The 27,293-nt window shown below is 38.3% G+C and overlaps 2 protein-coding genes and 1 long non-coding RNA gene across 4 annotated transcripts; 2 read left to right on the top strand and 1 right to left on the bottom strand.

Annotated features, from left to right (window-relative positions):
• Positions 1–243: 243 nt before the first annotated feature.
• On the bottom strand, positions 244–3,625 carry LOC136714877 (uncharacterized). Of its 2 annotated transcripts, XR_010805065.1 has the most exons (3): positions 3,478–3,595; positions 2,792–2,941; positions 244–707 (listed from the first exon to the last, which is right to left on the bottom strand). It is a non-coding gene; the product is annotated as an uncharacterized LOC136714877 (long non-coding RNA). The 2 variants fall into 2 exon arrangements; XR_010805064.1 differs by having other exon boundaries at positions 2,792–3,625.
• A 3,009-nt stretch (positions 3,626–6,634) lies between these two features.
• On the top strand, positions 6,635–10,085 carry LOC136714491 (regulator of G-protein signaling 21). Its single transcript, XM_066692020.1, has 5 exons — positions 6,635–6,810; positions 7,182–7,259; positions 7,934–7,980; positions 8,066–8,232; positions 8,786–10,085. The coding sequence occupies exons 1-5, from the start codon at positions 6,740–6,742 to the stop codon at positions 9,002–9,004; spliced, it is 582 nt and encodes a 193-aa protein (XP_066548117.1). The 5' UTR covers positions 6,635–6,739; the 3' UTR covers positions 9,005–10,085.
• A 64-nt stretch (positions 10,086–10,149) lies between these two features.
• On the top strand, positions 10,150–16,772 carry LOC136714490 (regulator of G-protein signaling 21). Its single transcript, XM_066692019.1, has 7 exons — positions 10,150–11,076; positions 12,660–12,730; positions 14,147–14,355; positions 14,749–14,826; positions 14,944–15,005; positions 15,324–15,490; positions 15,714–16,772. Exons 3-7 carry the CDS (start codon positions 14,258–14,260, stop codon positions 15,900–15,902), a joined length of 594 nt encoding a protein of 197 aa, XP_066548116.1. The 5' UTR covers positions 10,150–11,076; positions 12,660–12,730; positions 14,147–14,257; the 3' UTR covers positions 15,903–16,772.
• The last annotated feature ends 10,521 nt before the right edge of the window (positions 16,773–27,293 follow it).

Genomic DNA, 27,293 nt, shown 5'->3' with positions numbered 1-27,293 from the left:
TCACAATAAAAATAAAGGAAAGCTGCACTGATACACAGGGAGTCACATTAAATGACCAAATCTGTCTAATTATATCTTATGTTTATTAACTTGGGTTTAATGTGTCAATGCACAATTAGGAAACTCAATAACAAGTCTTTCTTAAACGAAAGTAGAGCACCCCAGTAAAAGTACTTAGGAAAATATGTTACAATAAGGAAAATCACACGGTCAAAGGAAGTTATTACACTGTGGACAAGATGCTGAAATTGCCGTATTGGAGGAAGACTTTATTTCACATAACACGATTACACAGGCCTACGTATGAGGAAACTGAAGCCTTAAGGAAATGTACCTGATCAGCTTGCACAGATAAATGCTGTGAATGCATAAACTCATATGTTTATTTTGAAATTCCCAAACCTTTACTTTTATAAAGCACTGGTCCCCCTATTCCACCCTGACCAACCAAGCATATTCAACATCCCAACTCTTAATCCAAACAGCAATGCAAAGCTCCGGTCTCGTCAGGATCCAAAGGCATAAAAGGGCTACTGATGTACTAAGGGATCAGCCTTCCTACTATGTGTCACAGCAGCTAAACGTGAAGGGCATGAGTGACTGGTTAATGTTCATCCACAGAAGCAGGCTTTCACTGTGCAGAGGCCGATGCTCAGCAGTCTGGAGCCATTGAACTTTGCTTCTGGTGCAGAATTGGGTCGTGGTAGCTGAAATGATAAACACATCTACTGAGTTACAAAGTCCTGTTCACCTGATCAGCAATTTTGTGTTGCTAGTGGTCAGAGGACAGACACATACAGACGGGTGACAAATTAAAAGAAACAACAACACAAAGTGTCTCAGTAAGGTTTTGGGCACCATGAGCCACCAGAACAGCTTCAATGCACCTTGGCATTTGGTGTTTTGATGATGGTGGTGGAGAGCGCTGTCTAACACGTCGGTCCACAGTCTCCCATAGGTGTTCAATTGGGTTGAGATCTGATGACTGCAAAGGCCATAGCATGTGATTCACATCATTTTCATACTCATCGGACTTATTCAGTGACCCTTGTGCCCTGTGGAGGGGGCATTGTCATCCTGGAAGAGACCACTCCCTTCAGGAGAGAAATGTGTCACCATAGGATAAGGGTGATCACTCAGAATAACTTTGTCATGATTTGCAGTGACCCTTCCCTCTACGGGGACAAGTAGACCCAAACCATGCCAGGAAAATGCCCCCCACAGCATAACAGAGCCTCCAGACCCCCTCACTGTAGGGGTCCAGCAGTCAGGCCTGTCCCGTTCTCTTGGTGTCCCACACATGCACTCGCCCACTTCGTGCCCCAATAGTGACCCCTCATTCAAAGTCACTTAGATCTTTTCCTCTTGCCACCTTAATCCAAAATCAAGGTCAACTGGGCCTGCTCAGCATTTGTATACATGCCACAGAGCATGATGGGATGTTAATTGATTGATTGTATCATGCAGACCCCTATTTGGAGGCATCTGCATTCGTTATGTTCCTCCACTCATTTATTCAGGTTTTTTGTTTAATTTGTCAACAGTCTGTAGATACACTTTAATCTTAATTTATATGTTTTCTAGACTTGTATGTGCATAGTTCACTAATTGAAGATGAGCATTTTAACAAATTGCAACAAATAATTGCATTATCAACAGGTTGACACTAGTGCACTCTGTGCAGCATTGAAAGAACAATGTGTTCTTTTTTTATTTTTGGCGGCTACAGTTTGCCTAGTTTCACACAATCGCCACCACTTCCTTGTTTATATTTGAACCTTACACGCATATCAACACAAGCTAGATTTGAGTGAGCATCCCAAATGTTTTTTAGGGTATTAAAGGCAGAACCATTTATGTGTATATTTATATATTTTGTGCTCAGTTGTCACGAAACGATCCAAACGTTACAAAATGTGACGTGAACTGCGTGCATATTATTGTACTGTAAATGCAAATGAAACGACTCCAGATGCCATCAGATTTTTCCAGGCATCATGGCAGCCCGGATGGAATGCATCCAAAACACAATCGTTTATCTCATGAAAATAATTACATTTCATTTGCAAACAACAGCTCCGAGGACATTCTTCTTCATGTTGTCCTGTGGGTTTTCTTCTTAAAATAAACTTCCCTCTGCTGTGACAAATATACCTCTGGTCTATGTGCATTTAAAAAGAGGATTCCATTTGACAAAAAGTAGCTTAATGGCAGTCAGCTATGCGCGGATTAAACACAAATGTAACTTTTTGGACATCATTTGTGTGTGTGTGTTTGTGCATGTGTATTATACATACATAATACACATAACATGCATTTAATTAATGCCCTGGATAAGTGCGTCTGCCAATAAACAAATAATAATAATATTAATAATAATAATAATAATAATAATAATAATAATAATAATAATAATAATAATAATAATGTATAAAGGCAGACGTCTGTACTGTGAGCAGGGGAAGCACCAGGGTGTACTTCTGAACGCAGCTAATTTCCCTGTTTCTTTTGATATGAGAGGAAAGTCTCTGTTCAATAACAGACTTGTTTTATTCCTGCTGCAGGATGCTCAAAGACATACTGCAGGTTTTCTGTGGTCCTATAGCTACATAGGAGTCCTTCCTATTCTTGTGTCATTGTGTCCCTTTTGTTCAGGAATCCATCAAGAATATTTTGACTAATTTCCATTAAGCAAAACGATGGTTCGGGCAGGAAACAAACCTAATCCACACAGCAAGTAAAAGCCCATTGGCTGCCTCAGAAAATGAATAGTAAAAATTGTGAAACTCACCCAAAACAGCGTCCCCAGCCGTGTTTTTGAATCCACCTCTCTGGCTCCACCTGTCCTGGAGTGACAGGTGCTTGAAGCTCGAAGCTTGGCAAACATTTCCAAAATGAATGGCCACCAGGGACCCCTCGAATGTGAGGCCAATGCCCAAGGCTATGTTAAGTGATTGTAACACTGTCAATAAACTATTATGTTATCACAAGAGTTGACCTCACTGAACTAAATAGATTTTATCATTTTATCACACATTAGTAATTATTTGACTTTGTTCAATTTTTTTGTTTTCTGCAATTACCTTATTAGCCCAGGTTGACGTAGTCTTTTATTTATATAACTGCTTCCCTTTTCTTACAAAGATCATTTACCATCAGATAAAGATATATTTTAACATACTTACATACTTGTAAAGTGTTACAGTTGTCAAAATAGCAACAATCACACAGTGTATCCTCATATGTAGACCCTTAACGAATGTCAGGTCATAACTGAACGAAACCTATTTCTGATGTATTCAGAAAACAAAACAAAAACCCCCGGGAGGATTTTGTATTTGAAATAGTCTAAGCATTAAAGCTAAACACTGTCAGGCAGTTGAACAGACATGCCTGTTGGTTCAGGCGTAGTGCCAGTACAATAATGTCTGTCTATTAAGCATACTAAAGGTCAGACGAATACAAAGTATAGACTACCTGTAGTGTAAGGAAGACATGCTTCCTCCAAGACCCATGTCCTTATGATTTAGGTGGGCTGCCTCTGTAGGATAAGTTAGTAATATAGCACACCTCTGTGACTAAAAAGCAGAAAGATATCAGAGCCCAGTTAGGGAGGAGATAATAGTTTTGAAATGTATCATTTGCTGAAGGCATTAATCATCCATTCATGCCCATCTGAGTCACCGAGCAGCCTCCCTATGTCAAAGTGTAATATTTGTAAATGGAGTGGGATCCATTTTACACTTCTTTAATATATCCATCAGCTGATTCAGACACTGGCAATTAACAAAAGAAAGAGACTTAGAGATGCACCTTTGTCAAACTGGAATCTGTCTTTCTTTTTCCACTGTGGGTCTGAACCAATCCATACATCGGTGAGTTATAAAAGGGAAAGATTTCAGTGTTAGGCCAAAAATAATCGGTAGTGTCTAGTTTAAAAGCAATCAGTTTATAAATATGCACAACACAAGCACAGTAAGAACCTGAGGTAGCTTTAATAATGAAAGTTAATAAACTAAATTAAAATAAACATATAAACACATTATTATTAACAATAACAATAACAACAATAATAGTAATGACGTCATGGTGGAATATGAAACAGAAATATATAAAAAACAAAGGCAGCAATGACGTGTGGCTTTGCCGCAGTAATAGACCTAGCTTCCTCTTATACACCTGTGTGTAACAAATGCCTTATCAGACAATCTGTGTCTAACAACTTGTGGTTCTGTTTGCTTGCATTTGATATCCAACAGGTGTCTTTGAGAGATTGCACAGATGTGTGGATGAACTGCATCGAAATGATCAACTTACAACCTCTGCTGTTCTTTTTCCTCCTTAGTTTGCCATCACAGGTGAGATAAAACCATCTACATTATATTGACCGGCTGCACAATTTCCAGAACCACAAAACCCTTTTCATTTCCCCAACTGAAAGACCTTCAAAACTCCAATATGCATCAGTACTCCAGCTTAGAGAAGGATCATACACTGTCATCAAGTTTGCCAATCCATCATGTCCAAATATCCATGGGTGCCACAGTGTGTACACACCAATTGTACTGTTACGTAAGGCTTAGTGTTTTAGCTAATATTATGGTTATGGTTAAGAGTAGGGTAGGTCAAAGTAAATGTTAGGATTACTGTTAAACTAATAGTTTATTTTTAAAGTTAAGGTTGGTTGAATATCAGGACCCATGGATGTTTAAAAAGCCAGAAAGAACTTGTTTATTCTCTGTTTGCATAAAAAGGGGCAAGTACAAAACCGAGGGGGTTACCTGGGTATTTCAGTAGAATTTAATGAACCGTTTCATCGGCAGGCCAATGCATGCATTCTACAGCTGCATATTTCACCAGAACCCCCCCCCCCCCGCACGCTGTGGCAGTGCTGTATACAATCAAAGTAAGTGAGAGACGCACCAAGTTTCCAGAACACAAGACAACAGTGACTGCTGGCCTACAACGTGTGAAAAAGAAGAAGAAAAAAAAAGAAAAGCATCGGTAGACAAATGCTCTGCGCACCGCGGCGATAACCCTCTGTGGTTTGCAAACCTCCCCTCAGAAAGTACCTAGGAATTAGTTTGCATCTGTGACTGGGGCGTTAATGCTTTGATAAGATCGAGCGCAGATGCCTCTGTCTCTCAGGAGGTCCACGTTGTGTTTCAGACTGAGGCTGCCGTGGAAAGTTTCAAACATCCCACGTCTCTACCCAAGGGATATGACAGAGAGAGGATCTCCCTTCTTGCAGCTTAATCACATGTATATCTATATATATAAACAAATCCTTCACTGCAAGCAATACTTTTGTATGCATTTCCATTAGAATAGTAGTTTTTATGCTTCTTCCAATTGCACACTATTTAAAGGAATTGTAAAGTGATGGTAAAATGACACTATTTATTTTTATACCCTGGCTAATTGGGGATTGTTAATTGTCACTCAGCTGGGCGCATGGCTCCTTCTCCCAGTCCTGACACAGCAGGGATGTTTGCAGCTCTTTTATAAAAACACAATGGCTTCTATTCACCCTTCAAGTCCTTGCACTGCACTGTTCGCAGTTCACACACACCCTGTCCATTGCGTAACACACTGAGGAAACCCTTGCCAATGCCACCCATCCCCGGAAGTCCTCAGGGAATTGCATATCACGACGTGGGGAAACACAGTTACAGTTCCCATACACCGCTGTCTGGACTCCTGCTGGGCTCAGCCTCCAGTCCGAGCAGAGGGTTTTACAAGCTGATGGAATTCAAATTCAAGGATGACTTTGTTTCAGATGTGTTGAAATAAAACATATGCCTTTACGGCTTCTGATATAATTCAGAGTAAAACTGCAAGTGTAGCTTTAATGTATGTGTTTATCTTATTTCTGACGGATATTTTTACAAGATCTTGCAAACAGAAAAATGTTATGACAACCCTACCAAAGATGACACCTGAAGTTAAATGATTTTGTTTTTGTCGATGATATTATCACAGAAAATAATTTGTCACAATCTGGAAGAAACTCCACAGCGATTTAAAAATAGACTGGATAGGATCCTTGGATCACTCAGTTATTAATGGACACCAAACGAGCACGATGGGGCGAATGTGCTCCTGTCGTTTGTGAACTTTCTTATGTTTCTTATGTTTCTTAATAGATTAGCAATAACCCCACAGCATATGTGTAGCAGTGAGCAAGCAATGACAAATACAGATTAAACTCAAACATAATTAGTTCAGCACTCATCTAGACTTGCCATCACTAACTTAGTGGTTTTCTGAGTCTGTAGATTTTCTTCTTTACCAATTCTGTATCTCTAACAAACATTAAAACCTACAACCATTGCATTAAAGTAATTAAAGTAATTAAATAGAAACTAGTACATTTTTGTAAGCCTTGAATTGCCAGAACTGGTGTCCAATTCACATCCATGTAATTTCAATCCATTCACAAAAAATAAAGTGGTTTAAGAGGGAAAACCCATAAGAAATCTCATGTTGACTGTATTGTTTTGTACTTTATGCCCAGGACTGAAACTGGGCCTAAAGGCATGTAGTCAGCATACAGATGTCAGCTCTCAACCGAAGGCAGACATCCTCTGACTTGTGGTATCCAAAAACTTGAATGAACATGTCTCATTTTCACAGTGTCTGCTAAGGTGTGTTAAAATCTGTGTGGTTGAGGGCTGGGATATTTATTCACATACAGTGGCAGTGCGTCTTTGGATTTAAATCCTCCAGCTGTTTAACGATGCCCAAGTTATTTTCTTCTAAATCACGATTCTACGACTTGGAAGACAAAGAAGAGAAGCAAATAAAAAAGTGAGTACTTAAAAAAACAAACACAAAAAAGGGGTGTTTTTTAAGTTGCTGAGAGAAAATGAGCTTGGAGAGATATTCCTCGATGGGGTCTCAAAGGAAGCAAAAGGAAATTGAAACTAATAAGTATGTGAATCCAATAGTTTGTATTATTATTGAAAGATTAAGCTACAGTTTCAATGTTATCAATCATTCTTTATCTTTCCATAATTTTCATATAGAAGGACATGTGCTTCCAGTTCTTTTAAAATATAATTCAGACAAACTTGATAAGTAGAGCCGGTGTGCATGGAAACTTTGTGTGTGTGCGTACGTCTCGGGGAGAAGCAAGCCCTCCAGTTCGTGGAAATAAGGAATAAATGTGTATTCTTCAGAGGAAATGAGAAGAAAGGAGTGATACAATGCCTTCAGATGCAGACACAAACAGACCATCAGCTTCCAGCATCTTTCCAGTGAGTACACAATCTCCCAGTGAGTCGCCGGTTCTGTGCAGTTACACAAAGGGTGTATTTCTTTTGAAGTTATGTAAATGACATGAAGGCTGAAGAATCTGATGCTACAGACATATTCACTAGACAGCATTCCCACACCAGTAGCATTTTCTGTGTGTATATTGACCTTTTTCTGTGGGGAGAATAATAATTAATGACATCTGATGATGATGATGATGATTATTTCTTAGCAGATGCCCTTACTACAGTTGCCACACAATATAAAAAAATCACAAGAAAATACAACATACCGTATTAGTCGTAATAGACGTAAATGAAGAGGAAGTACTAAATACAGGGGTAGTTCATGTCACAACAATAATGCTGTAGATGCTACAAGTCATGACCTGTGCAGAGTAAAACAGAAAGGTTTTTTATTTCCAGTTCTTATGGAGGTGTTTGCTGTTTGAATCCTTGTCTGTTTGCTATTCCTACCACAGCCTCTCTAATAAGACCTCCTTCTTTAATAGATTCGTCCAAGATGAAGCACAAGCGTTAGACTCGGTCTCTCGGCTTGTAGATCTTGAGAAATCTAATGAAAATGTGTCGAAAGAGTTTATAATATTAAGTAAGCGTATCTGCAATAAAGCTAAGCAGGTTATTCTTTTTTTATCTACCAATGCCATCTTTTGCAGGTTTGTGACTGAAGAGCCAACTCTAGAGAAAGTTCTGAGTGAAAAATGTAAGGATGGAACTCATTTCAAAAATATCTTTAAGACAGAGCAAATATATGCTGCATATGCTTGAAATGCATGTTTTCTTTTTAGGTTTCATTGATGCATTCAGAGCGTTCCTCCGGTCCGAGTTCAGCGATGAGAACATCGAGTTCTGGTTGGCCTGTCAGGACTACAAGGAAGCCAGGTCACCGACAGAGCTCTCCTCAAAAGCAAAAGAGATTTACAATGAATTTGTGGATCCGCACGCTCTGAAGGAGGTCAGTTTACTTTTATTTTCTCTGGAAGAAACACTACAACTTCAATTAGTTTCCAACACATACTTTCAACTGAAAAAAACAAGCCATTTCCCTGAAGCTTTGTACAACTTTACGGGGGTCTGCTTTCCTATCATCTCCGCACTCCTGAAATTAGCCAGTAATTGACTTATTTCTGTCCTTATATTTTTAATAATTTCTCATAAATCAGTATTTTAAAAGAAACACAAAGCAAAGGAAATAGAGTAACAGCCCAGCACAGATAATTTCTTATAAAACACAGGGCTCTCAGAAATAGGTTGAATGAGATGCAATGATAAGGCAACAGGATGTATTGAAACTTTAAACTGTTCAAGCTTTAATCACAATACATAAATAGATTGACGTAAAACACAATTATGCACATTTCAAATACTTCATAGGTGAGTTTCTATTTAAGTCTTATTTGGCTGTTCTGTTGACATCTTGTGCTTCGGGATACGTGTTATGAAACATGTAAGCGATGGTTCTATAAACTGCAATAGAAATAACAATGTTGCGCTTGTTTTCTATACAGATTAACATTGACTGTCACATCAGAGAGACGATCGAAATGGCCCTGCAAGAGCCCGATTTCTCGTGCTTCGATGAGGCTCAGAAACACATTTACAGTGTCATGGAGAAAGACTCGTGGCCGAGGTTCCTGAAATCTGATGTCTATCTGAACCTTGTGCATAAATCCCAGACGGAGGACGGCAATAAGAAAGGGCAAGAGTATTGGTGGCACGATGCATAGGCCAAGAAAACCAAAGCTGTGGCTTCAACTCTCTCCATAAGTCATGCATGATTGCCCGTGGATGGCATGGAAAAAAAAGGCAATGGAGTTCCTTAAGTACAACACACTCGCATACAGGAAGAAGGAGTGAATATGTCAGAGACTGAAGGATATTACTAATGTCTCATTGTGTCTGTCTGTCTATGTATACTGTATATATATATATATATATATATATATATATATATATATATGTAGCATATTTCCAGTATATATTTCTCATACCACTGAGATGCATTTTTTAAACAAAATACAAATATTTTTCGTTCCAAGCCTTGCATTTCTGTTTCTGTAATTCCGTGTCACTTGGAATTCTCAGGGACCTTCTAGGAAATTGTGTCAAATAAGGTATAATAATAAAACGCAAGGTAAACATTTTACAGATTTATAGTTTTTTTTCCTGAAATGTCCTATTTGTTTAGTGCTGCAAGATAAGATAATAGGTCATTTGAGTGTCTCGAGTGTCTTAAATCACTCGCGTCAGTCCGATTGGCTAAAGCAGTCAGGACATTGTATACGTCACAGGTAGGAAAAGTCAAAGGATTACAGATGGCAGCACAATCGCACTCTGTAAGAGTTTGTGTAAATCCTCCCAGTGGCAAAAAATAGCTCAGCAAAGACTATAAAATAAACCATGCCTATCTTTGCTATAACAAGAAACAAGAGAAAAGGGCCAAAATTTCTGACCATCAAAGAAAAAAGTCAGCTTTGTTAAGTTTATAAAATAAGGTCTGAACAACATTTATATAAGCATACTAAACCCCTTGGTTATGAATAGGATCCGTATATGGTGCATAATCAAGTGTTATATAATTATTAATAACAACTGTACAATTGTGTTACTCTACCACACAAGAGAACATACTCTGACAATTTGTGTAACAGACAAATTGAAATGCATGTAATTTCATTGTGTAACAACATTTAACTCTTCATACATTTGACATTAAACACTTTGGTCACTTTTTTTCCTTTAACTTTTCTCCTTCCATAAAGTGAAGTTTTTACAAGCTGTGCTTCGAAAATAAAATCATAAAAGCTGTCTTTGCCTTTCAGTGTTAATACAAACAACACAAAGGTTGTGTGTGAACCTTATCAATTAATTTCCAGCTTAGTACCACATCAAAGTCAATTTAATTATTATTGAAATAACATTTTCGGCTAAAAGTGAATGGATTCACATTCCTGATGTGGATGTCAATTTTTCAGGGATAACATACTTATTATAACCGATATTTTTAACTCATCTTATGACACAGTGTTATATAAGGCGAAGATATTTATGTACAACTGAAAAAGGAGTCAATTGCTTTAATATCAAACGGAAGCCGGAATTTGCTTCTATTCTGGTCTTTATCACATGTCAGATTCAACCTAATAGATTATTAGAAACAGCTCTTGGAAAACTCTGAGCTCTGAGGCAAGAAGGCCAACAGCATCAACGATCATATGATCTTCAGCTGGTTTCCTCCTCAAAATATTTAGCTTAAAAGGAAGTCTGATGCCACCGTGAATAACGCACTTTGTCTGAGATGATTGTTGTTGTTTTTTTCCCAACATCCTCAACATGTCATTGATGACTTCATCGCTGTCATCTCTGCTTAAAGAATATAAGTCATAATCATCAGTCACTGTCTTTTATTCACTCCTTTATAACTGTGAAATATATTATACATCATGTAAATACTATTGCAGTTACATACACATCTTTATATCCTTTAAAAACAGGACTAAAGGGCAGACATTGACAGAGAGAGGACAAGGCAGAGGGAAGGTGGGTGGGCAACCAGCTCAGGGTGAGTGTGCAGGATGGGGACCCCACGATTATTTTCCATCACTTCCAGTGTGGCAGACCCCTCTGGTGACGGTGCTGCCCCGGGGGAAGATACCTGTGGGGAGAGATCTGCCCGGGGCCGTGGAAGAAGAGAGAAACTCCCGTGTTGGGCACACCCAGAGGGAAGCCTGCTCGAGCACGGAGAATGCGCCGCCACCTGCGGAGGGAGCAGGAACTGTTCTCACCGACCTGAGGAGAAGTGAGACTGATGAGCTTTACTGCACTTTCCGTGACACTTTCTCACCATTCACACACTGCTGTGTTTTCTTTTAGGGGAAATATCACAGGTTTAAGATGGGATTTCACTTGAGTATTTTATGTAGATTTAGTCCATGTGAGTATTATGATTGACAGACAGACGCTGTGCCCTGTGCATAGGTTTATACTTGTGTCTGTTGTTGGAAACAAAGAATGTAATAATAAATAATATTCACTTATCTAAACTGTGGGGTGTGTCTTGGGATCTTGGCAAACCTGTAGCAGGGAGGGGTGGTTGTGAGGATCCTCACATGCTTCTGGGGTGGCGTAGTCGCTTGTTTTATTGACAGGGCTTTACAATACGCCTGTAACACAAGCTTATATCTACTAAATGAATAATGCATCTTAAAACACACTCAACCTTTATTAAACCCATATTACCTGCAACTCCAGAACTCAAATGAGAAGCTGGATGCATTATTCGGCTATTTCCAATACAGCAGTGCATCATGGGTGATAGAGTGTGTACCACAATAGAGAGGATCATTATTGCAATATAAAAATAAAAATGCTTGTCTCGCACATTTTCTGAAATACCCCCAATTTATTTTTAAACAGAGCAAAAGTGGTACGCACTACTCAGTTCGACAGTCTGTATTGCGGCTGTCAGAGCTCTGCCAAAACTGAAACATGCCTGTTCTTTGACTAGTGTCTGATGGGCCAAAATCCAGCCTGCAAAGCACACTGAATGCATAAATTACTAGGGGGAGACACTTATAGTAAGTAAACATTGTGCATAGTTTAAAAGAACAGACCTAGATCTCCTTATAGGTGGAGAGATTATAGCCAAAGCCAAAACAATCCCAGCTGACGCGTTCACAGTGTACAGTGTGTACTGTCGGCCAGCCAGGACTCAGACGCACACAGGGAAAAGGGCAATTGGTGTTGTTGCTCTGTGCCAAAGTTTTATAATTTATTTTTTCTAGTATGTTAACAGGTGGGGCATCAGTAGTGCTCATGTGCAGCATGTTTCCATAAAACACTCAAATTCTTTTGTTGGCTCTGCACTGTCCAAAAACAATGAACACAACTATTTTGCACTGACATTGTGCTTCTACCTTAGGCAGGAAAACACGTGCGCAATTTGTATTTCATTAGAATAGATATCTTTAACTCTTGATTATTTGACTGCCTGAGCCTAAAGGGTATGATCACCTCATTGATAAGACCAGCAAATGTTCAGCAATGCAATGCCAATGACCGCTAGGCCTCAATGACATGATGCATTTTCTTATCTTAGAAGTTCCCTACAGATTAAAACAAATTAAAATAATACTATTAATTTAAAAAAAAGTCACTTCTGTTCTGGACAGTTTTACTTTTAAGCTCATTGTTCCATTCTCTGATGGCGCCAAACTTTTGACAAACTTTTCGGCAGCTGCACAGACAGAAAGGTGGAAGTCAGCTATGACGAACATGGAAATGAATGCATTTTCTTGTGTTCCTCTATTTGCGTGTGTGCACTTACACAAAAAAGTACATCTATGCTTCCATATTATACAATATTCTTTTGACTCTTTGCAGGGTGTGAGAAGATCTTGAGCTGATGCTGATTGTGATCGGTGGTGCAATCCTGCGCTGTCAGCTAGGGCCCAGTAAGTCAGCAGAAAGCATAGATCTCGCATGCGATCGCCTGCAGTGTTGTTGTTTTCTTGCACTGGAGACTCCATAGCAATGAAAAGGAAGTGAATGAAATAGAGTACATTTATTTTTGAATCGCCTGTCACACTAACAGACATTGATAGCTACTGTATATTTTCATACACTGTTTGTGTCTAGCGGTGGAAACAAGTCTCACCACCATTGGAACTTACTGACACTATTAAATTCACCCACTTTGTGCAGGCCAAACTTCCCTACAGTCATGCATGTCAAGTAAATGCTACCTTGAGTTTTAATTACACCTGGCATTGCTATTTATCTCTTATCAAGCTTCACGCTCCTGCACCCAGCTGACGAGCAGCTCTCCAATTCATCATCCAACTACTTTACATGTATTATCACTCATCTTTGATGCATAAAAACCTAGTCTCATTAAACAGTACACATACACTAACCCACTAACCTACACAAACACTAACCTTAGTATTCTGCACTACACACACACACACACACACACACACACACACACACACACACACACATATATATAGTCTTTTAGATAAACTGATCAACTTTTGTTATGTTTTATTTATTAAGTATGGAAATAAGTACATGAAAATTACAACAAATATTTACATGTGGATAGAATAGAACATACTGTAATAACTGTATTTTCCAAGGTAAATTTGTTATAGCTTCTCCTTATAGATCTTTTCCTAATGAAAACAAACAGAATGCCCCTGTTTAAGATTTTCCTTTAGAAATGGAAAGATATCGATAGAATTTGTTCATTGTGTTATGTGGTCCATTATGCCTTCATGTTTCACACTGACCCTAAAGTAATACCACAGTTTCCACGTGTGCTGAATGGCTTCCTGTTTTTGAAGGTTGAATTTAGCCCACACAAAACTTGCTCCTCTCATGTGACACTCCACTCACACATGGGTCTTGTGGGGTAGCCTCATGATTTGTTGGATTCTTCTTCCAACTGAATGTTCTTGCGACTTTTAACATATATTAGTGTTGAATTCTTGTGATATGGCGTGATTATAGCAACATATGGGCTGTGTAGCTTTCCATTAGTTATTGTATACCTAATATATCAGTTTACACCCCTAAACAGAGAAAGTTCAGTCTTATAAAAATTTGGTTTATTTTATAAATTAAACAGTTAGCTGGACTAAGCAAAAGCAGAAAGGTCAGCATTTGCATATCTTTTGTTCACTTTGTTTTTCACTGCCACATTTGCATGGTCCCTATCTCGAAATATGGTTAACAGAGCAGGTTTTGAATTTGAAAGCACAAGGCATCACGCTGCTCAAGTCGTGCTCACGTCATCACTAGACTGAAAAAGCCTACTTCCCCTTTTTGTGGTGAGTTCAGTATGAACTGGTGCTGTTTCATTCTAGCCATAGCAACTGAGCTGTGTATAAAAGGACGTCTGGAGATCCTTCGGCAGACAGATTGGGTTGGACAAGCAGCAAGAGCTGAGCTCCGGGAATCAAAGTGGACTACTCAAAATGAAAGGATTATTGTTTGCTCAGACAGTTACAGCACCACTGAAAGACTCCGACTACATTAACATGGAACAGGGCGACAGGAGGAAAACTAAGAATTTGTAAGTTGATATTACTTATTGGGCAGTTTTGAACAAACTACTTGGATTGTGCATGATTTTCTGTTTAAGAAGTAGTAGTAGAAGCTATACAGTTTTGCACCTGTGCATATCAGGTGCTTTGACATTTATTGAGCTTTAATATTTTAGTTTAGGGAATTAATAGAACAATAAATGTAATTGGTGTCTTTCATAAATGCTAAATAATGTAATCTAGGACAAATGCATGCAATATTGTCACAATGATCAGTATTACTTGTATTAAGATAAATCTATATTTAATATTTATTAATCGTGTAAATTGCAGTTTTTGTATAAATGATGGTTAATATTTTTCATTCATCTGTGTGAAATACTGCACTATTCTAAAATGTTTTGTTCTCGTTCTCTTTGCAGTGGCAAGGACTTCATGAGCCGTTTGCAGTGCGTGTTTTCAAGCACACCAGCCAGTACTGATCTTTCTAAACACGTAAAGTAAGTATTATATGTTGGTGATGCATTTCACAGTATAACGAGTGTGTCCATTGAAGACTTGTTATTTTAATTTCTCTATCTGTGTATCTAATAGCTGCTTAATTTTGTTCCCACCAGGCATAATCCAGATGAAGTCCTGATGTGGTCTCAATCACTGGAGAAGCTACTCGAATCGAAAAGTAAGCATTGTGTGTGCATTCATTGTAAAGAATGTTTCTGAAAGGGTATACTATTGTAGTAAACAGAACTGTAGAAAGGATATCAAGTCAAATAAATGTATAAACATTTAAATGTTAATTACAAGATCATTACAAGAATTTCACCTCCACACATCCAAATAATAATAATAATAATAATAATAATAATAATAATAATAATAATAATGTCTACATGTATATTATTGATTCATTTCTATACAGAAACAAAAATGTCCTTAGGTATGAAATGTATTGCTTTGAATTACATTGTGCTAATAAGTCCTGATGTTATATTTACAGGTGGCTTGGTTACATTTCATGCATTCCTGAAATCCGAATTCAGTGACGAGAATATTGAGTTCTGGCTGACCTGTGAGGACTACAAGAAGATCAGATGTTCTCACAGAAGGGCTTCAAAGGCTAAGAAGATCTATGAACAGTTCATCGTGGCTGAAGCACCTAAGGAGGTATGTTTATGCATCCAAAATTATTAAATAAACCAGTGGATTTGTACAATGAATTGCTTTTCAAGATATATGATCCCAAAATGTTATTTAATTTTAGTTATATATTGTGAAACCTGCATGTTATTCTGTATAGAATTTAAAAGGGCTCTTAAATGTGAGAATCTGTATTCTCTATCTTCATATCACACATAAACTAAGGATATCCCGCCATTTCTTTGAACAGATCAACATTGACCATCAAACCAGAGAAACCATCAAAGCCAAAGTGCAAACACCTACCAAAACGTGCTTTGACGAAGCCCAGAAGATTGTCTACGGTCTGATGGAAAGAGACTCTTATCCCAGGTTCCTGAAATCTGACATCTACAAGAGTCTTTCCAGCAAACCCCTGCCAGGTTCAGTCAAGGGCTGAGGGAGACTACTGCAGGACACAATACATTGAACACAATGAACACAAGTCCAAGGATTGATATCCGAAGAGACTCAAAGCAAGCCAGAGGTTGGGCTCTCCATGTGGTTCAGTGGAAATGAAGGAAGAGGTCCGGAGAAGCAGCCTGCGATTCGACCCAGAAGGAGCCATCGTGGAGGACTATGGAAGCCATTGAAGACATTAATGACAATGATTTGTGCTACATCTACCACATTTGGAAAAGGGAGGAAGAGAGAACAATATGGCTGAGTCGCAGGTCAGGCGATTGAGGGTGTAGGTGTTTGGTGCCTTAATGACGTTTTGGACGGTAAATCATAGATGATGTTTACGAGTTGCTGACGACAGTGGTAGCACAATTCATTGTTTTATTGCCGGTGTAAACAGATGTTTAATGGGGCACGATTGGGATATGTGTCACTTGCTCAGTTCTATGAAACGAGACACAGATTATGGTGAAGTTAAATGTAAGGGTGGAATTCCTTTGAAACCAAAAATGTATTCTTCAAAAGCCACGTTTATTAGTATTTGAGCACCTCAAAGTCTCTTCCCTTCAAAGGGAGTAAAGGATACCTGAGCTCGACAATGCATGCTGAGCTACAAATACATCAATGGAGAATATTTAAAAAACATGTTTTTTTAGGACAGAAATGTTCCAAAAGATATATTTTACATGTATTTTTGTTTTTTTTTCAGATTTTTTGTAATTTAGGGCAATGTTCATATTATGTGAAGTGAGCAATAGTGTATATGCATATATCATAAGCTATAATCCATCAATCCAGTGTAAGCTATTGTCATATTTTTATTACATGTAATTGTGATATAATAATAAAACAAACCATTTGAATAATATGTTGCATCTGATCGATTATTTGTATTGGAATTGTTTGTACAATGTTTTATTGTTCATCCCCCTAATTCCATACATCTGTTGTCAAAATCAGATACATTTTAGTTTAGTTCCATGAAACATTTAGTTAAAGTGGATTATAATTTTCACCCCTTATCAATCTTAAAGAGATACAAATAAGTATTCTGCATATGAAAAGGTGTTTTAATACATAGTAACCAGGGCAGACAGAGGACAGATAGTATACTCATATAGAATATAAATACATGAAATTAAGATACAAAGTGTAGAATACATAGCATACATATAAGCATGTGAAGCTGTGTCTACTGGTAAAATCACAGTATACATGGTATATTGTTCTCTTAAACAGGAGAATAAACAGTTAAACAGGAGCCTACATATCCCAGGTAAGAATTCCTGTGGATTGGCTGTCCACAACGGGATCTGAAAGTTGTGTTAACTCAAGGGAGTTGAACATCACAAGGTGTGTCTCTCTGCTACTGTGTATTGAATGAATAGAAAAAGTGAAACTGCCACACTGTGTGTAGAGTTCTGGTTTCAAAAAACACTTCCCTATTTTTGTCGTCACTAAATGAAGACGAGTCACATGCTACAGACACCATAAAAAGGCATTCATACAGTCTGAGCTCTCGCCAGTAAAACAGGATGTTTTGAAGAAAAAAATGTACCTTTACAAAAACCTTTACAAAAATGTTGTTAATCCGGCATTTACCAGAAGCGCGACGTTTCTTAACAGGAAGAATCATTCTAAAAAAATAATAATTTTGGTGATTCTGGATTTCGTTATTACGATAAGCCCATATTTAGACTGGTAATGGAGCATTAAAAGTCATGCTAAAGTAATCTGTCGACATTGCTATAAAAACACTGTTATCTTCACATTTTCAGTCCCGCTTAATACATGTGTATTACACTGTGTTTTTGTATGGACAGTTGTGCATCACTACCCCCACCAAAATATTGTCTAATCACCTCCCTTGAGATCTTGAGTCTAAAACTAAAATCTATGTAATAAATCTAATATAAGAATACGTTGCTGTGTTTCCAAATGCTGTTTAAGTAGTCCAACACATTATAATGTTGGATTCTACCATGTTTATGGAGAGTATTTTAAACTTAAATTACTTGTAAGTGTCCCATACTTAAGGCTCCAGTGCATAAACAACACAAAATAGGTTCTCATCTTACAGTACATTTATGGACAGAAATGTCACTCGCCATTAGAATATATTCAATGGTTTGCTTTGTGCCACTGGTATTAAACATTGTCTTTTTATTTAAATGCAAGTGTATATAATGACCAAAATCTTTGTGCTCACAAGCTTGTTGCAGGAGCATAGACTGTGATTTCCACACTTCATCAGCAATTGAGAAATCTGCAGTGTGGCAAAATGGATACGAGCACAGGAGAGACCGCAGGATTGTCTTAATTGCGACAAGAAAATTATTGGGGAGTTTTCTATATAAAATGCCCCACTTAATATTATATGCCAGTCATACATGCAATTATGCAATTATTATAATAATTAATCGTTTTTGTTTTCTTTTGAAATTCTAGCCTGTTTTCCTGCGAAGAGCACAATGGGGTTTTTCTACAGGATGCACCAGTGAAAAACAGGAAGCTTCAGTTTCTGTTTCTTAAATGGCAATAGTTTATAAGAACTCTCCTGTCGATAAAGGTCTCTGAAAGGTGATTGAGATGTGAACTATTAACCATTATTCAAGTTAAATTAGAAGTCATAATGATATTGCAAATGTAAACATACATTCGGGAGTTCGGAAAACTACAATAGACGTGTGTAGCAGAAGGTAAACAGAGATTGTTTTGGCCTAAGGGAACGATGACCCGGCCATGAGGTCAGCGGAGTGGGCCAAGAAAGCCCTGCACAGGTCATGCTTGGGGACGCAAAGCAAAGCATGCTTGGAAAGAAGAAGTCATGCATGAGACTGGGGTTGTCCTCCTGCTGAACTCTAGTTTAAAACTTGACTTAGTACACAGAGTAGGAAAGCATGATGGTCCTTTATCTTATCATATTAAAATATGTGTTTATAATATCATTTATCTAATTTAATGTACCCCCAGCTCAAAACATATACATGTGCTCTCATGTGCTTTCCAGTTAATCACGTGTGTTGTTCAGTTCAGAAACAAACTCAGCTGGAGCTCAGAGACGGGGGAAACGTGAGTTCAGCAGTAGGTGTGTGGTGAGTGTCGGAAATCACTGAGGGGTGGAGATCTGAAGAATGTGCCCCACCCCAGCAGAGCTATGGGAACATTTTTGCATCCACTTTTTAATGCAAATTATATAAGTATTTATTCATTTTTTGGAATATCCGATAATCACTGTTAAACACCACTGAGTTACCTCAATAGAGACGCATGTACCACACATGGTTAATCAAAGACACAGCTCAACCGGGTGAGGTCACAACCTTAAGACATCTCCCCCGTCAAATTCACCCCACCTCACTGTGCACTGTCCCCCCAAGCACCTGACCACAGCTTGAGCAGCAGCCTGAAACAGGAACTTACACTTGAGACCACACAGGAGTTCCTACAATAATGTTTACAGTCTAAACACTACAAAATATTTAGAGCTATTTTCATGTTTGAATGTTGAATATTTCTCAACATGAGGTGAGCGTTTCGTCCCGTGTTGACAATCTCAACTCCAGCAGGGGCGGCTTCACCCTGGCTTCAGAGTTTCATCTCGGGTTAAACTGTCTAGTGTGAAAGCAGCTTAAATGTGATGGGTGCCATGACACTACCCTCAACAAACTACTTAAAAAAGCGACTACGCCACCCCGATTGTTAAAGAGGGCCTTTAGTTGCAACTGAACCTCCCCACAGCAGGCTAAGACAGATTCCCTGGACACCACACTGTACACCTCGGCCTGCAAAATCGTTGATGGTGGTCATCGGGTATCAAATAATAATCCATCAAATAATTAAACAAACAAATGAATCCTAAATAACCACAATCTCATAATAATATATCAGTGAAAAAACAAATAAGCACACAGAGTGACATAATCAAGCAATAAGCTTAATTAAGAACACAATCAGTGAAAGTAATTTGTGAAAGGAAAAAAATTACACCAGTTGTCACCCTCCAAGACACACCAATCCTCTCTACTCCAATCCAATTCCAATTCCTTTGTGTGATTTGTTGTTAAAACCCTCTTGAATTATATGTGCTTTGTGAATGGGAGTCACGGTGAAATATCAGATATGCACATTTTCATTAGTATCATTATGTTATAAGCATCACTATACAGTGAGGGAAAAAAGTATTTGATCCCCTGCTGATTTTGTACGTTTGCCCACTGACAAAGAAATAATCTGTCTATAATTTTAATGGTAGGTGTATTTTAATAGTGAGACACAGAATAACAAAAAAAAAAAAAAAAAAAACGCATTTCAAAAAAGTTATAAATTGATTTGCATGTTAATGAGGGAAATAAGTATTTGATCCCCTATCAATCAGCAAGATTTCTGGCTCCCAGGTGTCTTTTATACAGGTAACGAGCTGAGATTAGGAGCACTCTCTTAAAGGGAGTGCATCTAATCTCAGCTCGTTACCTGTATAAAAGACACCTGTCCACAGAAGCAATCAATCAATCAGATTCCAAACTCTCCACCGTGGCCAAGACCAAAGAGCTGTCCAAGGATGTCAGGGACAAGATTGTAGACCTACACAAGGCTGGAATGGGCTACAAGACCATCGCCAAGCAGCTTGGTGAGAAGGTGACGACAGACGACAGACGGTGCGATTATTCGCAAATGGAAGAAACACAAAATAACTGTCAGTTTTCCTCGGTCTGGGGCTCCATGCAAGATCTCACCTCGTGGAGTTTCAATGATTATGAGAACGGTGAGGAATCAGCACAGAACTACACGGGAGGATCTTGTTAATGATCTCAAGGCAGCTGGGACCATAGTCACCAAGAAAACAATTGGTAACACACTACGCCGTGAAGGACTGAAATCCTGCAGCGCCCGCAAGGTCCCCCTGCTCAAGAAAGCACATGTACAGGCCCGTCTGAAGTTTGCCAATGAATATCTGAATGATTCAGAGGAGAACTGGGTGAAAGTGTTGTGGTCAGATGAGAGCAAAATCAAGCTCTTTGGCATCAACTCAACTCGCTGTGTTTCGAGGAGGAGGAATGACCCGAAGAACACCATCCCCACCGTCAAACATGGAGGTGGAAACATTATGCTTTGGGGGTGTTTTTCTGCTAAGGGGACAGGACAACTGCACCGCATCAAAGGGACGATGGACGGGGCCATGTACCGTCAAATCTTGGGTGAGAACCTCCTTCCCTCAGCCAGGGCATTGAAAATGGGTCGTGGATGGGTATTCCAGCATGACAATGACCCAAAACACACAGCCAAGGCAACAAAGGAGTGTCTCAAGAAGAAGCACATTAAGGTCCTGGAGTGGCCTAGCCAGTCTCCAGACCTTAATCCCATAGAAAATCTGTGGAGGGAGCTGAAGGTTCGAGTTGCCAAACATCAGCCTCGAAACCTTAATGACTTGGAGAGGATCTGCAAAGAGGAGTGGAACAAAATCCCTCCTGAGATGTGTGCAAACCTGGTGGCCAACTACAAGAAACGTCTGACCTCTGTGATTGCCAACAAGGGTTTTGCCACCAAGTACTAAGTCGAAGGGGTCAAATACTTATTTCCCTCATTAACATGCAAATCAACTGATAACTTTTTTGAAATGCGTTTTTCTGGTTTTTTTGTTGTTATTCTGTCTCTCACTGTTAAAATACACCTACCATTAAAATTATAGACTGATCATTTCTTTGTCAGTGGGCAAATGTACAAAATCAGCAGGGGATCAAATATTTCTTTCCCTCACTGTATATCCAGCCGAAATTGCTGATATTGTAAAAAATATAGTCATGACAAAAGCTGTACATCTATGTCATTTAAACAAGAAGAACAACACACACATACACACAAGCTTATGTAAACTGGTGTACAATAGAGCAGTACAAAGAGCCTAGATATCTGTCCTGTGAAGAATGTATAAACTTAAGTAAAATGGAATTAGTCAGTGTTTATATGAAGAAACCAGTTTGTCAAGGAAATGATAGATATGGAAAAGTATACATATCAGTCCTAGCTGTCTAGATGAATAATAACCTCAGCATTTTTTCAATCTGAAAAAAAAGGGCAACACCTATATTTCTTCCTCCCAATTCCTAGTGGCAGTTTGTAGAAAGTCTCAAATTCTTGTAACATTGTACAGGGGATTTTATTTCCTCAGGTGGCTATATAGTTCGTCCTCTGTATTTAATCCTTATGTTATATTTAAGCCAAATCTGCTTTATATCCCTAATTGTAAAATCGGCATAAGAGAAAATAACACTGCATCATGACATTTCTATAAAACACAAAAATAATGAGTTTCACATTTTCAGGGCCACTTAATACGTGAGAGAGGAAGTCTGAATTTAGAATGAGACAGTTTTGGTCTGTGTTGCAGTCTTTTAGATACAACACAGCATTAAAACACCCACACTGAGACATTGTCTAGCCAACTGCAGCCCTGTGTATCTGAATCACAAATGTATGTAACAATCTATTAAAAGCATATGTAGCTCTGCCTGGGAAGTGCAGCTTAAAAATGTGTATATTAAATTGAAAAGCTAACTGAACTACTTCCTCCCAAGGCTAACGAAACAGAATGGAATATTAAATTGAATATTCTAACTAATAAATCAATGATATGTGTTTGTAACTTTGTATCAAAGCTTTTACAATATTGTAGCAATAACTTAATAAACTATAGACATTTCACTTGTTGGTATTTGGTGGCTACCTGTTTGTGTTGCTTTCCAAGGAGTGTACTGCAAGTCCAGGCATATTTACTTAAGTATGTATGAAGCAGGTTACATATACATACACACTTCCTATGATGACTTATTTCCATTCATTTTTCACATTCACCCCCCACTGTACGTACTGTACTATTGATGCTGTTTAGCTGTGGAATTTAACAAAAATGTCACAGTACATCAGCCTCATCTAGAAAAAATATAAAGTGTGACTGTGAAAGAAGTGGATCTGTAGGCTTCCTGACAAATGTGGTCTTGCGTGGGTGAGGATAGTTTTAGGTCAACATCACACGCATGTGCTATAAACATTTGTCAAACCTAAATATAGAACGGAAAACCTCTTTTAATTCAACCAGTTATGATTCTTTTTATGTTGAGCAACCATACATCTGCTTCACTCTTTTATCAACTGGTAATTCTGTCAGAAGTCATTTAAATGATTTAGATGAGTACAAGTACTAGTGCCCTTGCCAGTAACAGTGCCAGTGCCAGTGCTAGTGCCAGTGCCAGTGTCAATGCTAGTGCCAGTATCAGTGCCAGTGCTAGTGCTAGTGCCAGTGCCAATGCTAGTGCCAGTGTCTTTGATAGAGCCAGTGCCAGTGCCTGTGATAGAGCTAGTGCTACTGCTAGTGCCAGTACCAGCATCAGTGCAAGCACAAAACAAAAACAAAAGCTTTTGATAAGGTTCCACACCTAAGACTGATCCTCAGATTGGAAGCTGTAGGCATTCAGGGTGATGTAAGTAGATGGATTATGAACTGGTTGATGTATAGGAAACAGAGGGTGTCAATTAGAGGAGTTGCTTCTAACTGGAGTGAGGTTGTTAGTGGAGTTCCACAGGGATCAGTACTAGGGCCTTTGCTTTTTCTAATGTATATTAATGATCTGGACTCTGGGATAGTTAGCAAACTTGTCAAATTTGCAGATGATACTAAAATAGGTGGCTCAGCAGATACAATCTCAGCAGCACAGGCTATTCAAAGGGACTTAGATAATATTCAGTTGTGGGCTGACACCTGGCAGATGAAATTCAATGTGGTCAAGTGCAAAGTAATACACGCAGGTAACAAAAATGTCCACTATAATTACACCATGGGAGGAATAGAACTAGATGAAGTAACGCATGAGAAAGACCTAGGAGTTTACATCGACTCCTTATTTTCTCCATCCAAACATTGAGGGGAAGCAATAAAAAAGGCAAACACCATGTTAGGGTATATTGTCAAAAGTGTAGAATTGAGAACAAGGGCAGTGATGTTCAGACTGTACAATGCACTAGTTAGAGCTCATCTGGATACTGTGGACAGTTCTGGGCTCCACACTTCAAGAAAGATATCGCTGCTCTAGAGGCAGTTCAGAGGAGAGCAACCAGACTTATTCCAGGTCTGAAGGGAATGTCCTACTAAGAGACTGAGGAACTGAACCTTTTCACCCTGGAACAGCGACTACGTGGGGACTTGATTCAAGTCTTCAAAATCATGAAAGGCATCGGCCACGTCAAACCAGAGGAGCTTTTCCAGATCAGCAGGTACACACGCACCCGGGGACACAAATGGAAATTGGGCTTCAAGGCATTCAAGACACTTCTTCACACAGAGAGGCGTCAAAATCTGAACAAACTCCCCAGCGATGTGGCTGAAGAGACAATTTAGGAAGATTCAAAAACAGACTGGATAGGATCCTTGATCACTTAGATATTAATGGACACCAAACGAGCATGATGGGGCGAATGGCCTCCTCTCAATTGTAAACTTTCTTAAGTTCTTATGTTCTTAAAATAAGATTATGGATCGTATTATGGTTTTCAGATATATTAGATATTTATTGAATTTTCCTGTAGTAACACTGTTTAATACATAGTACATTTTTTATCATAGTTTTTTTTTTTAACAATGATTATAAAGTAAAGTACCACTAATAATGAAACTGAATCTCATTCATATTACAGTAATAAGGTTGTTCTTGGTGTCGAGGGTATTTCCTTCATAGCCCTGTTTTATTGTATTAGCTCTCTGGGTTAACTTTAGGTCTCGGTAATTTTTTTAGTCATAGTAGTTTCCTCTACATGTTTAATAAATGTATAGATTTTTTCATATTAATGGTAACACATCCCTGACACAATATGACTGGTCTTACTACCATAAAGATGAAGATAAAACAGTGCAGCAATACATGATTGATGGCCTCTAACTCTGGCCGAGACAGAACCATGACGTGAGTAGCTGGTCGTTGGAAGTGCGATGATTTCCACAACTGGCTCCGAGTTTTACCAATTAATCTTTTCAAGAAAATATCTATGGTACCTTTAAACTCATTCCAAAAGATAGATTAAGTGTTCAACACTAATTAAAGCCCACTCATTTAAGCTTGTTTGGTTTATTTGTGGAAGAAAGGAATTGTTTTGTAATCACTGTTGGCACACACAAAGCCTTACACCTGTTGCAACTGATATCTCTGGTATTCATTCATAAGACCCATCTGCCACACAGTCGCACTTGATAAGACCTTGAAACATCAATATAACTCTGAAAGAAAGTATACAGAACATTGTTTTCCCTATGAAGAACCTGTTTGAAGTGATTCCTGTGCGTATATTTTTGTATTTGTGTATTTTGTTTCCTGGACAGGTTAGCTTTGTTCAGTTTTCCATTATTGAAGCACAAGGTTGAGGATAGGGTGGATGTGATTGTCGTCAGCAATGGTGTTTAATTTTCCAACTAAATCCTGGGGAGGGAGGTTTGGGTTTGGTAAGAGGTGAAAATGACAGTGCTTTCATAACACAATGCGTACAATAAACACATTGCTGTGTCATTATTGGGCTTAGCTTGAACTGACCTTTTCACACACACACACACACACACACACACACACACACACACACACACACACACACAAAATAATGAAATGCCTGTTTCATGTTTTTATAAAAGATTTGTGCAGCTCTGATATGTTGTTTTGTTTAGTTTTGTTATGAATCTATCACCTCTGGCTATTTTTAATGTAAGTCAGTCTTTCTTGGCTGTATTATTATTATTATTATTATTATTATTATTATTATTATTATGAAGTCATTTTTCAATGCAATGGCACTTTCTTGGGTTACCCTCGTGGTTGCACTGCTGTGTGTCAATTTGAATGCATTTCTTTTAAATACTGCACGATTTCTTATTTGGATTTATGATATTAAGCAAATGCGTTTCTATTTCAGACTGTGTACAATGAAGCCTTATTCAAAGCATGATTACTGTTTGGATGAAAGTAAGGGAAATATTCAAATCCATGGCAGGGAAGTTCTTATAAACAAATCCAGGTGCATCATATCAGTGAATGGATTCATATATATATATATATATATATATATATATATATATATATATATAGAGAGAGAGAGAGAGAGAGAGAGAGAGAACACTGAACTATTATTAAGGTGACAGACTTTGAATAGGTCAGAAAGAAAGGGATTTAATTACGTATTAAATAAAATTAAATAAATGACAGCAGACTATATTTATACAGTGTTGTTTCTTAATATATGAATCATTCTGTGTTAATGTGAATGGAAACGGTTGACAGTCATTCATTCTGTACATACAAATGGAAAAGGGCTTGGTTTCATGGTGGGGTTGCAAAGGTGGTCTTTCTTTAAAGAGCAGACATCTACACCCACTCAGGTTTGCTGTTGCACCCACTGTTGGTCAAGTTCAAGAGCTGCACTAAAGGTCTTGCCAACCACATGTCTCAAAAAGAGAGAAGTGGGCGGTATTGTTTTGCAATAATTGACACAGGAAGACGTATTAGGCAATTAAATGTGCATTCACTAATTGAAATATCTTCCGATGGTAGGGTAGCATGATTTGGTCTCAAACACATAAATGATACCTTTACATGATTGACAAGTAAAAGCATCAATTGTTGAATTTGTCTTTAATTCATTAATCAAAATGTTCTATGAAATAAATTATGAAACAGAAAAACTAGTCTACATTCTTGCTGGCTGCTGACACTTAAAGGATTAATTCAAAATTCTGGAAATGTGTTGCTGTATAAATGAGGATTCTAATATATCATTATATATTATATCTAATAAAAGGAGAGCAGTTTGAATAAGTAAGTTAGATTGTACCCCATTTGTTTGAGAGAATATGGGATATGCTGTTATTAATTTTGTTAGGTTCTCCATGGCTGGAAGAGGTTCTATTAACTCCAACAGATGTATATAATAGACAGTACATAGAGTTAATTTTGGCCTAAACTCCCTAGATCAGTGGTCTCCAACCCTGGTCTTGGAGAGCCCCAATCTACTCAATCTTATAGGTCACCTTAACTCACAATTTCTACATACTGGGAACACATGGGGGTCATTAATCAATTAAGCAGCTCAACAAAGGGATTTCTTGACTTGAGAAGCTGAAGTTCTTCAGGTGGTTCCTAAATTACTGAATTTCCCAAATCACCTGCTTAATTGTTTCTAATTAAATACTTTCAGGTGTTTATAAATTGGTGATCCCTCCAAAATCTGCTGGATTGGGGCTTTTCAGGACCAGGGTTGGAGACCACTGCTTTAGATTGAAGGTGTGATGACCTGGCTGTTAGAACAAGGTCATCAGAAGCCCCTCCTCACCACTTGGGTGGCTTGAACCAAGGAGTTG

Source organism: Amia ocellicauda, chromosome 19 (genome assembly GCF_036373705.1).
Source record: "Amia ocellicauda isolate fAmiCal2 chromosome 19, fAmiCal2.hap1, whole genome shotgun sequence".
NCBI classification, from domain to species: Eukaryota; Metazoa; Chordata; class Actinopteri; order Amiiformes; family Amiidae; genus Amia; species Amia ocellicauda.
This window is presented reverse-complemented; position numbering and strand designations above follow the sequence as displayed.